Here is a 13,677-nt window from a genome sequence, read left to right on the forward strand (position 1 = left end):
GAAACTTTAAGGACCTGAGATATTCTATAAATGTGTGATGTTGTTAGTGAGTTGCAGAGAAGAAAATTAGGTGTAAAAATACATTTGGCATTGCAGGAATTGTTCAATTTACATAGTAATTTGTCTGAGTCCCATTATGCAGCTGTTGTGCAGTGGATTATCTATTATAAGTAAATGCATTTAACAAATCTGTTGAGAGCTTGTATACAGATAAACAAAATAGTGGGCCTTGGCATTTTAATAAGTGACTAACTTGGCTTTGTGTTAACTTTTTATTGGATTTATTTAATTAACAGAAAAGTTTCCAAGTAAAGATAAATTGTACTGTCTTTTACTTTGTTATTTAATTTGTATTTTGCTCTTGTCCGTTATGGTCTCCTGCGTAAAATGCAATTCTGCAGCTGGACAGAGAAGCTGAAAAATTTTACTGGCCATTTTAAACTGCTGACCTGAGAATGCATGATTTTAATTGGAGCTGTTCAGGTTCTTGTTTTCCCTCCTAACTGTGAAATTGTACATGATTATGGGATTAGTAATGTTTAGACCACCATGTGAGACAAAGCATTGCACTCAAACCTGTGCCGTGAAATGAGTGCTGCATTAGGAAATTATCAAATAATTTAGATATGCTTTCACTTTTGTAACTAACTTAAAAGAGGTTAATACCAGGTCGAAATGTTGCAGGTTTTGACCAGGTCAATGGAGATCTGCCGATCCCTATTTATTCCTCCGTGGAATGCATTCGTTCATATTTCTGAAGATCTTTATCATCATATCATTTCACTCCTGATGCTATGCACTTAAAGCTAAAGAAATCTATTGACTGTGTAACCTGAATAATTGCACACTTAACTTGGAATATATAGCAGGCAATTCAGCAAAACTGGCCTGTATTGGTGATTATGGTGACATAATCATTTGCTGACTGTACTTCAGGCCATTCTTTCAATGTATCCTTACTTCTCTTTCTCCTTTACGTTTATCCAGATTCCCTGAAAATTCTTCTATGTTGTTCGAACCAATGACTGCAGTTTCAAATTCCATATTCTAATAATACTAGGTCAGAATGATCAAAAAGAGGATATGTGTTGAATTCTGTTTTAACTCAGGTATACATATGTCGCTAACAAAAGAGAAGTACAAATATTTTGCACAACGAAGTTATTTGAGTGCATGTAGTTGCTAGATTGTAGATTCTTAGAAGGAAATCACCAATGGCGAACCCATTGGTGGGATGCTTGAGATGCCAGAATTGGATGAGTGCAGATATCTTGGAGGCTGCTGGCTGGGAAATTAGAGATACAGAGCAGTGCGGTTAATGATGGATTTAAAAGTATCAATGAGAATTTTACAATCAATATCTTTCTTGACTGGAAGCTATCCTTATGAACATCACTGAGAGAGTGATTAGCAAAGCATGAGATTTTTTATTTTGTAAGTAGAGGTATTGACTTCCAAAATAGGAAAGGTATTCTGAGCCTTTATAAGCTATGGTTAGGCTACAGCTAGAGAATTGCATCTGGTACTGGTCAGCAAGCTTTAGGACAGATATGATCTGCTGAACCCTATTTATTTCTCAGTGGAATGCAAAGATGAGACTTAGCAGAATTTAAAAAACAACTATGGTGTAAAGACTAGGGACTATGATTATGGTGCAAAGACTATGATTTTAAGCAAGAAAAGAAATGCAGGAGGACATAAGGAAGAGCTTTTCTATACATTGAGTACTAATGACCTGTAATTCATTTCCCATGGTGATGAGAGTGGAGATCATCCTTGAATGGGCACATGTGGGAAATAAGCCTGCAGGGCTGTGGGATAGAAAAGGGACAGATTGATTTCACATCACCTCTCAATAGAGCATTCCAGTGGGCCATGTGGCCTCTATCTGTGTCATAATGGTGCTATGACAATGTAAATCAGCAAATACTGTAGTGAATGAGGAAGAGGACTTAATGCCATTAAGATTAGGTCAGCAGAGATTTGGATGACCTCAAATTTACGGATGATAGACCGTGAGACAACAGCCATAAGTGCATTGAAATAGTCACATATAGATGTAACAACAACATGAAATGGGGTTTCAATAGCAGATTAATTGAAAAAAGGCAAGGTTAGGTGATGATGCAGACATGACAATAGTCTTAGTGATGTGAGTATATAGGCAGAAGCTCATTCTAGGGTCAAAAAGACACAAGAGTGTGAATAGACAGTTGCCAGGAGAGGGTTGGAAGCAGAGATCTAAAACAATGGCTTCAAACTTCCCAAGTATATTTGAAGGAAACTGCCACTCATTAGGTCCTGAATGTCAGATAAGCAGTTTGATTGTTTAGCAATAGTAGTCAAGGGAGGTGATGATAAGACAGGACTAATAGTGTGAAAGCTAAAACTGCTTTGAGTGTGGATGCCAAGTCCAGCATGTAGGTAAGAAATAGGAAGGAACCAAAGCTAGATTCTTGGAGGAGACCAGAGGTAATGCTTTACAAACAATCAGAAAAGTCATTTCAGTCTGACTATGATTAAATTGAAAACAAAATGAAACCAATATGATAGGTTAAATGAAGACTTGTCTTATGCAGAAAGGTTGAAAGGCTTGGTTTCTATCCACGATAGTTTAGAAGTGTAAGAGCTGACTTCGTTAAAACACATAAGATCTGAAGGCTTTTCACTTGATAGATATGGAAAGCATGTTTCCTCCTTTTGGAGAAACAAGAAAAAAGGATTCACATTTAAAAATAAGATGTATCCCATTTAAAACAGGTGAAGCTTTCTTTTCCTCACAGAAGGTCATGAACCTTTGGAACATGCTTTCTGGAAAAATGTTGGAAAGAACGTCTTTAAGGCAAAGGTGGATAAACTAGGAAGTGAAAAGTCACATAAATTAAAGGTGGGAATGTAGATTTGAGGTTACAATCATATCAGCCATGATCTTATTAAAAGTTGAGGTGAATGGGAGATCAAAACTTAGGAAGTGGGATTTTGAAATTGCAGTTTTAAATGTATTGAAGGCTAGGTTTTCTTCTGGAGAAATGTAGAAGAATGTGAATGGAAGGCGAATGTAGGGAGAGGGTGATTTAAAAAAAAAGAGTTGAGAGTTGATCATCTTTGTTATTGATGTGATGGGAGTAGCAAGACACTGAGCGGAGCTGTTCATGAACATGTGTTGGGGGGGGGGGGTTTATATAGAGATAGGCATTCGGAGATGTGATGGCAGCAAACTCAAACTTAAGTTGAATTGGATGTCGAAAGCAGAGAGTGTAAAGTCATTTGATAGAGCCTGAGGGAGGAAAATAGTCATGAGAACATTTTTATCATTTTTATGGGAGACTGGAGAGAATGAGGGTATTGAATGAGAAGTGAAGCAAGGTGCATTGCTTGGTGGAGGAGGAATAGACCTGAGTAGGATTTAGGCATAGGTGTGACCTTGTGGCCACACCACCACAATGATAGTCTTGATGGGCAAATCAAGGTAGATATAATTTGATGGGTTAGGTTTGTTAAGACAAAGATATTATCAATCTTCAGCTAGTTTTTCATTAAGACCATGATGTCAGTACAATCACCATTAAGACATTGTTCACAATCACATTCTAGGAATTAAAAGGTGGTGAAAGCAGAATAGTTCAGTGAATAGTTAGATTGGAAGAGGTTGACATGATTAGCTTCCAGCAGGCATGTTGAGTTTGAAGGTGAGACAGTAGGTCACTTGGGGCTGCTGCTAATAATAGGCCAATACCCAGTGTAGGGAGTGAAGTCCAGAAGCAAGTAACCAGTAAGGCACATTTAAGGAGCAAATGTTGCTTGTAGTATTTATATTGTCCAGTTCCACAATGAAATCGATGTTGTGAGGAAGTTGACCGTTCCTGCCAGCAGAGTAGGAAATGGATATTTCCCTGTGAAAAACCAAAGTTCTGGATTAATAACTTTAGATTATCAGGTTTGTGCATGATTGTTTTATGGCTGTGCCAACCAATTGGAATGGAGCCAGTTCACATTGAAGGTTGAAGTCATGGGCACACACCTACAATGACAGCTGCACAATGATCTCGACCTGAATGAGTAGGGACTAAGGCATTTTTAATGTGTATCCAACTGGCCTGCTTTACTGTCTTTTACCAGATAGGTTTTTAATGTTTAAACATGAAAAGTGTAGAAGTGGAAAGTGAAGCTAAGGAGACACCACTGCTATGGTTTGGAGCAACATGGTGGCACAGGAAGACCATGTGATAGGAAAATCCAAGAACCCACTTTACTTTATGAATATTAAAATACTACCCACACATTGAGGCTACCAGTGCTACCTGGATAACGCCAGCATTTTTAAAGTATGGATTAGGAAATTGACAAAATTGGACAAAAGGAAGTTCATCACCCAAATGACCCTGAAGAGGTTAATGGATGCTCTCCTGCTTATCCATCTGTTTTCATAGCTGAAGCTACAAAAGCCATAGAAATGCTCCAGGATTTCACATAGCAGCACAAAATATGGAAAACATATTTGACTGCGTTGACAATATGGCAGATGCATCTGAGTGTAGCACACTAACCAGAAATAGATTACTGAGTTTTTTCAGAGCTAACTCATAACATTTTCCAATGTCTTTTACTGCAGGAGGTTAGGCTGTTGTTAAGATATGAACAAATTAAAAATGAAGACATTTCTCAAATATTTACAATGTCACTGCATTGTCATTTTTTTATCTGACATAAAATGCATTTGTAGGCAAATTATGTAGCTTAGCTATCTCAAAGCTCTGCATAACATGAATTTGTGGTCAGTCCGCCTGAATTTGATTAACATTTTTTATACTGATACATAAATGTTAAATTATTTGCATCTTTTCTCTGTAATAGAAAACTCATCAAAGTGCACTTCAAGTGCAGCAGAAAGCAGAAGGCATGCTACAGGCTAATCACTATGATATGGAAATGATTCGGGAATGTGCAGAGAAGGTGGCTTCCAATTGGCAACAGCTCATGCTAAAGATGGAAGATCGGTTAAAACTCGTCAATGCCTCAGTTGCATTTTATAAAACATCGGAGCAGGTAAATCTAAAAGCCAAGAACTGTTCTGTTTTAATTCAAATATATGGCTACATTGCACAGATAATAACAAAAGCAAGTCCTTTGTTAATTATGTTTTTCAAAAGCTAACAGCTTCAGTTGGTGAGAATATAAAAAGAAAGGCTGAATGATGCTGCCATGCAATAGTGTAATTATGTGACTCATAAAAATGTTTCATATAGCTATTGCCACCAATCTACTTTGTAAAATTGGAATAAGAGATATTATCTTAAAGCTTGGATTTATTTATCCTGAAGTTCAAATATGACCAATTAAAACATGAATTGTGATTCAGTGTACTCCATTATTGTGGTATGTTGCTTTGTAAAGTGATGACAGAGTAGATGAAGTTGTTGGAGAGTTTGGTATTGTTGCTTATAAACACCTAAAGCTTTGCATTTATTTCATGGAGAAGAATCAATATTTTTTAAAAGTTCAGAATTTAAGTAGCAGGGATGTTTGCTACAAGACCCATGGGCTTGCAGGTCTTTTTCCCATTCTCAGAACTTTCGCCTGCTCTCACACCTCTCACCTCTCCACATGGCTGCAAACTTCAAACTTTTTCTGATTTGGAGATGCTGGTGTTGGACTGGGGTGTACAAAGTTAAAAATCACACAACACCAGGTTGTAGTCCAACAGGTTTAATTGGAAGCACACTAGCTTTCGGAACGCCGCTCCTTCATCAGGTGGTTGTGGAGGACACAGTTGTAAGACACAGAATTTATAGCAAAAGCTTACAGTGTGACATAACTGAAATCTTACATTGAAAAATACCTTGATTGTCTGTTGAATCTCTCATCTTTTTTTTAAAAAGCATTCTCAGGTTAACTGTAACAATTGGTGTTAGCTAGACAATATGTTGAAGGTGTTAGCCCCTGTGTTCTCTGTCTGTGCCATAATGTTTAGACTGATTCTAATCTAAAAAGTGAGATAACAGAGTCTTACATGAAGTCATGCAGTTTTTGAGCAAAGTACAATGTAACTCTGCAAGTACAAATTCACCCCACAAACGTGCATGTATATGTGCGTGTGTGTGAATGAGTGAGAAAAATGCTGGATGCTGATCAACCTGAAATAAAATCACAAAATACTGCTAAAATTTCAGAAAAATGCTTTTCTACTTCCCAGGTCAGTCAGCATCTGTGGTTGGGGAGAGAAACATACAAATATGAGTCAGGATTGGGAGTGAGCTATTTGGCCCTTCAAGCCTGTTCCACCATTTATTAAGATTATGGTTTACTTAGTTGTACCTTAAATCCACCTCTACCTTAAAAATGTTCAGACCCTGCTTGTACTCCTTTTTTTAGGAAGAGAGTTCCAGAAAACTGAACCATCTGAGAAAAAGCATTTATCCTCATCTCTTGTTTCAAATGGGCAACATCTTAAACAGTGACCACTGGTCTTAGGTTCTCCTACAAGAGGAAGTGTCAAGCCCATATCCGCAGTGTGAAGCCTCCTCAGGATTTTATATGTTTCGATGATGTTGCATTTTCTTTTTCTAAACCCTAGTAGATACAAGCCCAGTATATCCAACCTTTCTACATCAGAGAGCTTATCCTTTCCAGTGATTAGTCTAGCAAACCTTACAGCCTTACTGCAACCTGACTTAAGGCAGAGTGAAGCCACTGCAGTATATCAAAAAATGTTCCTGTGGAAATGCTACCATATTTGAGATACACCCTCCACACCAATCTTCAGGTTCTTGACATGTACAAGTCCATATGCATGGTCCTGCCAAAGCTTCAGAAATTAGTCTAGTGGTCATTGCTTCCAGTGTATTAACACATTTCCTTAAATAAGGAGAACAGTTAGTGAGTTTTGAGAAGGTTTGTAACTCAGGTTGAAGTTCTGGATGTAGGTTTGCTCGCTGAGCTAGAAAGTTCGTTCTCAGACATTTTATCACCATACTCGGTAACGTCATCAATGATCCTCCGGATGAAGCACTGGTGGAATGGCCCACTTTCTATTTATGTATTTCGGTTTCCTTGGGTTGATGATGTCAATTCCTGTGGTGACACCATTTCCCACGGTGATGTCATTTCCTGTTTTTTTTCAGGGGATGGTAAATGGGATCCAAGTCAATGTGTTTATTGATAAAGTTATGGTTGGAATGCCATGTTTCTAGCAATTCTTGTGTATGTCTCCATTTGGCTTGTCTTCAGATGGATGTGTTGTCCCAGTCGAAGTGGTGTCCTTCCTCATCTGTATGTAAGGCTACTAGTGAGAGTGGGTCATGTCTTTTTGTGACGAGTTGATGTTCATGTATCCTGGTGTATCCTGGTGGATAGTTTTCTGCCTGTCACTCTTGATTTCCCTTTTTGGTGTTCTTGAGGTGCCTTCAGTGGATGTTGATCTCCCCTCAATTGTCCAGATTGCTCTGTCCCTTCAGTCACTCTTATTAGGGCCACTGCAACCCAACCTCTGTTCTATAGTCAGCCATCCCTGCCTTTCCCAAATGGCTGCCGCCTTTCCCAAATGGCTGCCACCTTTCCATCCATGGGCAGTCATGCTCCAATCTCCCTTGACTGTTGTCATCATTCTTTCCTGGGAGCTATGCCCTGACCTCCCCTGACAACTGTCGCTGTTTCCTTTCCACAAGCAGCTCAATGTAACATTTCAGCTTTCTCTCCCTTGGTCCAGTAAAGTTCTGAAAATGGCAAAAGGAACTTCTGTTCACCTGAAATCTTCCAGGAAGAGTACTTTTCCTACCAGACATTAATCTGAAAGCATGTATTTCTTTGTGGCTGCTAACATAATCACAGATGAAATTTAATCTGGCAAGCATGTGTTTTAATGAGTATGCATAAATGCTAATTTATTTTTTAAAAAAGTACTCACCACTTGCCAAACTTGGAAGCATGATAAGATTTTGCCTAATGTTTCAGGTCAGTGAGAATCAGACGGAAACATTCCAAGCCTAAAGTTGATCCAAATTTAAGAGTTCTTATTTTTCTATTTGCTGGCATAGAATTTTCTCCTAAGAATTATTGATTTTTTTTCTGTCATCTTTTTCATCAACAATGTTTACCTCTAAGCTCTGCCCTCTTTTCCTGAAATGTTTATTTCTTATTGTATTATAGCTCTTTAAGTGTCGAATGAAACACTGGGCTTTTATTGGTAGAGGAATTGAGTTCCGGAGTATTGAGGTCATGTTGCAGTTGTATAAGACTCTGGTGCGGCCGCATCTGGAGTATTGTGTGCAGTTTTGGTCGCCATACTATAGGAAGGATGTGGAGGCACTGGAACGGGTGCAGAGGAGGTTTACCAGGATGTTGCCTGGTATGGTAGAAAGATCGTATGAGGAAAGGCTGAGGCACTTGGGGTTGTTTTCATTGGAGAAAAGAAGGTTTAGGGGTGACTTGATAGAGGTGTATAAGATGATTAGGGGTTTAGATAGGGTCGACAGTGAGAATCTTTTTCCTCATATGGAGTCAGCTATTACAAGGGGGCATAGCTTTAAATTAAGGGGGGGTAGGTATAGGACAGATGTTAGGGGTAGGTTCTTTACTCAGCGAGTCGTGAGTTCATGGAATGCCCTGCCAGTAGCAGTGGTGGACTCTCCCTCATTATGGGCATTTAAGCGGGCATTGGATAGGCATATGGAGGAGTGTGGGCTAGTGTAGGTTAGGTGGGCTTGGATCGGCGCAACATCGAGGGCCGAAGGGCCTGTACTGCGCTGTATTCTTCTATGTTCTATGTTCTAATCTCCTTAATATAGTAAATAGGAAACCAGATATAGCAGAACAATCATCGAGTTTAGGAGCATAATGCATTTCTGGTTTCTTTTCTTACTGATATTGTGGTGACGAAATAAACTGATTTGGTATGCTGATTTGTTAGCCTTGGGCTGACAGTATGGAGCATAAGCCCTTCTTCAGGAAGAAGGGCTTATGCCCGAAACGTCGATTCTCCTGTTCCCTGGATGCTGCCTGACCTGCTGCGCTTTTCCAGCAACACATTTTCAGCTCTGATCTCCAGCATCTGCAGACCTCACTTTCTCCTGACAGTATGGAGGTGAGATACAATTCTGTACCCGTTTGGGCTTGGGAAACTTGAATAAGAACTTGACAGGATTGCGTCTTCTGATTCAATGCTGAGAATGTCCTGATCATTTAACATCACAGGATTGTTATAATAGATGACCTGACATGAACTATTAAGTCTTACTTTGCGCTCCTGATGCTTTTCATTAAATATTAACTTTGGGGCAAGAATTTCACCTGTGATCAATGTATGAAATTATGTATTCGTTTTTGTTTAATGTGAAGGCAAAATAATAGCTTCAATACTCAAATGTATTCTTAATATATATTTTTAGTAAGATGCACTAGCAAGTTAGATACATAATTTGCCATAAAATGCCTTGCATTTTTCACAGGTCAGTAATCCAGGCGCAGTAATTTCATATTGTTGCCATGCAAGATTTTAATTGAATTAATAGACTGGGCCTTTTCTCCCTGAAGAGTTAAGAGGCTGAGGTGTAACCTTGATAGAGGTTTATAAATTCATGAGGGGCGTGGATAGGGTGAATAGCCAAGGTCTTATTCCCAGGTTATGGGAGTCCAAAGCTAGACAGCATAGGTTTAAGGTGAGAGGAACAAAGGTTTAAAAAGGACCTGAGAGGCAACTTTTACACACACAGGGTGGTACTTGTATGGAACGAGGTGCCAGAGGAAGTGGTGGAAGCAGGTACAAATACAGCATTTAAAAGGCATCTGGATGGATACATGAATGGGAAAGGTTCAGATGGATATAGATCAAATGCTGGCAACTAGGACTAGGTCGGTTTTGGATGTTTGGTCGGCATGGGCAAATTGAACCTAAGAATCTCTTTCTGTACTGTTCAACTCTATGACTATAATGACTGTTAATTTGGATTCTGTGTGTAGGTCTGCAGTGTTCTGGAGAGTCTGGAACAGGAGTACAAACGAGAAGAGGATTGGTGTGGAGGTCTTGATAAGCTTGGTCCAAACTCAGAATGTGATCATGTAACACCCATGATCAGTAAACATCTTGAACAAAAGGAAGCCTTTCTCAAAGTAAGTGAAAATAGCATCTATTTGCTCATTATTAATCATTTCATTCTGGCATTCACCAAATGAAGATGTCTGATTCTGCCAGCAGCTCTAAATTCAGAAATAAGCACGGCAAAGATAACAGATACATTATTTAATACAAGGGAGTTTCACTCTCAAATGGGCATTTCAAAATTCTAGAAATGAGCGATTAGGAAGGGAAGAAATTGTTATAATTTTAGATTGACTTGCGCCAAGAAGTTCCAGGATGGGTCTGAGTTGATAGAGTAATTTAAAAATTGCTTTTTGTGCTAAATTCCCCTTGTTGCGCATAACACATAAATTAAATGATTTCATGGAGCTAATACGACTAAATGGAATTGAGCCATTTTGCGTTGCAATTTTTAAAAAAATTACATCACTATGACTACTGGTTCATCAAACATAATTCTATATCAAGAGATTAGAGAAACCACATGCTTACCTTAAGTGATGAAAAGAACATTAGAGGCATTGTTCAGAAACTATAGAAAAATGCTGCTGCGACCCTAATCATAACTAAAATCTAAAATTACAGAAGGTTGACATGAACATTTACATCAGATTCCTCCAGTACAGGTTGGCAAGCTCGAATACAACTAATTAAGGCCTCACTGTTTACAACAGCTCCCAATAACATTGCTATTGCACATGTAGCTGAGCACTCCTTTCTGAATTTAGATGCAGATAAGCAAAGAATACCAACAACTGGTAAAATGAAATATTTAGCCATAAGGACCGTAAGAATCTCCCTCTATTAGCGAAACAATTGGATATACAGTATGCAGATTGAGGGACACCAGTTCACATCAAGGGTGGGGAAAGGTGAGGAGGCAGGCTTTCATAAAAGACGACAGTGAGCTGCGTCACAAAAATTGACTTTTGCTATTAGCATATTGGAAGTAGTACATATTACAGTTTATGTTGTATTGGTCAAAATTCCTGCTCAATGCCCATGTCTGCTGCTTTGTACCATTTTTATTTATTGACAGTTGAATACAAATCGATATGTCAGAAGCTTTAATAAGTAACTCCATGTGCCTTGAGGCTGCTCCTCTTCTATGGTATTTTTTTTGTACAGTTTGCAATATTTAACCATTAGTAATCAAATATCATGTGAGCATGAATCAGTATAAGTATTTAGATATTTTCATACATGGACAAGAGTGAAATTCTGCTTGTGCGAAAAATTTGAGCTAAATTTAATGTATTTTTTACTGAATTTGAGTTAACCTTTTCTTAAAGGCCTGTACTTTAGCAAGGAGGAATGCTGATGTTTTCCTGAAGTATCTCCATAGAAACAGTGTCAACATGCCAGGAATGATGAGTCACGTCAAAGCACCCGAGCAGCAAGTGAAAAGTAAGATCTTGCAGATCAAAACTAGACTTTTATCATAGAACCACAGATGCTTACATCCTAAAAGGTGGCCATTTGATCTATTGTTCCTCTACTAGGAGGTAGAGCTATTTTGCTCAGTCCCTTACCGTCTTTACCTGTTGATGACCGCGTGATTTTCTCATCCATAAGTAACTGTCTCTCAACTCCCTTTTAAAATTATTTGTAGCATTAGCTTCCACCAACTGTTTAGGAAAAATATTCCAGATTCTGCCAACAATAAGTTCCCAATTCTCTCCCTGGATTTTTAAAATCTATGACATCTGTTACTAGTACACTTACACCGTGGGGCGGCATGGTGGTTCAGGGGTTATCACTGCTACCTCACAGCATCAGGGGCCTGGCTTCAATTCCAGCCTTGAGCTACTGTCTGTTTAGAGTTTGCACATTCTCCCCATGTCTGTGTGGGGTTCCTCCCGCAATCCAGAAATGGGGATTGGCCGTGCAAAATTGTCCATAGTGTCCAGGGAAGTGTAGGTTAGATGAATTCCCCATGGTAATTGCAGGGTTACAGGGATAAGTTAGAGTAGACAGCTGGGTGCATTTGGGTAGGATGCTCTTTGGACAGTTGGTTTGGACTCGACGGGCCAAATGGCTGGCTCCCACACTGTAGGGATTCTAGGATTGTATGAATCATCCTTGTCCACTCAATTGGCCACATGCTTAAAAATTCCAGGAGATTTGTCAAGCATGATTCTAGGTAATCCAAAATTGAGGACAGGAAAAAAATTGTGACTATAAGAGCTACTCCCTTTTGGAGGTTTTGAAGTGTTGAAGCTAATTTCCTTGAAGTCTAGAAGCAGTAATTACTGTTTTATCAGCTGTTATATTATTTTGGAACTTTGGGGAAAATAAAGGTCAAAACAACGCTAGAGCTGCTCAGGAGGATATAAACTGGAAAGGTGGGGAGGTGGAACCCAGGAAAATACTGAGGAAAGAGATCAATCTGAGACTGGTAGGGTTGGAAAAAGCAGCAAGTCAAACAGTCAAAGCAGGCAGGATCAATACAGAGAACAAAGTAGGACTGATAAATTAAACTGCATTTACTTCAATGCAAGAGGCCTAACAGGGAAAGCAGCTGAACTCAGGGCATAGTTAGGAACATGGAACGGGATACCATAGCAATTACAGAGATGTGGCTCAGGGATGGACAGAATGGGCAGCTTAATGTTCCAGAATACAAATGCTATAGGAAAGATAGAAAAGGGGGGCAAGAGAGATGGGGGGATGGTGTTTTTGATAAGAGATAACATCATAGCTGTACTGAGGGAGGATATTCCTGGGAATATGTGTAGGGAAGTTATTTGGGTGGAACCGAGAAATAAAAAAGGGATGATTACCTTATTGAGATTGTACTATAGGCCCACCAATCATCAGAGGGAAATTGAGAGACAAATTTGTAAAGAGATCTCAGTTATCTGTAAGAATAATAGGGTGGTTATGGTAGGGGATTTTAACTTTCCAAACATAGAGTAGGACTGCCAAAGGTTCAAATGGAGAGGAATTTGTTAAGTGTGTACAAAAAAAAAATTCAGATTCAATATGTGGATGTATGTACTAGAGAAGGTGCAAAACTTGACCCACTCTTAGGAAATAAGGCAGAGCAGGTGACTGAAGTGTCCGTGGGTGGCAGGAGCACTTGGGGCCAGCGACCATTATTCGATTAGTTAATCAATAGTGATGGAAAAGGAGAGACTGGATCTAAAAGTTGAAGATTTAAATTGGAGGAAGGCCAATTTTGACAGTATTAGGCAAGAACCTTCAAATCTTGATTGGGGGCACATGTTCGCAGGTGAAAGGTGAGAAATCTTCAAAAATGAGATAATGAGAATCCAGAGACAGCATATTCCTGTTATTGTGAAAGGAAAGGCTTTTAGTTGTAGGGAATGCTGGATAATGAGAGAAATTGAGATTCTGGTAAAGAAAAAGAAGGAAGCATATATCAGGCATAGACAGCAGTGATTGAGTGAATCCTTAGAAGTGTACAAAAGCAGTAGGAGTATATTTAAGAGGGAAATGAGGAGGGCATAGCTTTGAAAAATAGGATTCAGGAAAATCCAATGGGATTTTATAAATACATTAAGGACAAAAAGGTAACTAGGAAGTGAATAGGACCCCTCAAAGATCAGCAAAGCAGCTTATGTGTGGAATTGCAGGAGATG

At 39.0% G+C, this 13,677-nt stretch overlaps 1 protein-coding gene and 1 long non-coding RNA gene across 4 annotated transcripts in view; one reads left to right on the forward strand and one right to left on the reverse strand.

Annotated features, from left to right (window-relative positions):
* LOC122550233 (triple functional domain protein) overlaps positions 1 to 13,677 on the forward strand; it is a 581,330-nt gene that overhangs the window by 325,999 nt on the left and 241,654 nt on the right. For all 3 annotated transcript variants that reach the window (XM_087987024.1, XM_087987025.1, XM_087987026.1), the window contains exons 17-19: positions 4,855 to 5,046; positions 9,955 to 10,104; positions 11,365 to 11,479. In XM_087987024.1, the coding sequence (XP_087843150.1) occupies positions 4,855 to 5,046; positions 9,955 to 10,104; positions 11,365 to 11,479 (457 nt within the window). The remainder of the gene's footprint in view (positions 1 to 4,854; positions 5,047 to 9,954; positions 10,105 to 11,364; positions 11,480 to 13,677) is intronic.
* LOC148149883 (uncharacterized) lies at positions 360 to 10,781 on the reverse strand. Its single transcript, XR_015757165.1, has 3 exons — positions 10,565 to 10,781; positions 3,737 to 3,893; positions 360 to 1,285 (listed from the first exon to the last, which is right to left on the reverse strand). It is a non-coding gene; the product is annotated as an uncharacterized LOC148149883 (long non-coding RNA).

This window comes from Chiloscyllium plagiosum, unplaced genomic scaffold, assembly GCF_037043375.1.
Source record: "Chiloscyllium plagiosum isolate Xiang-an unplaced genomic scaffold, Cpla_swu_hap1 HiC_scaffold_5, whole genome shotgun sequence".
Taxonomy (NCBI): Eukaryota; Metazoa; Chordata; class Chondrichthyes; order Orectolobiformes; family Hemiscylliidae; genus Chiloscyllium; species Chiloscyllium plagiosum.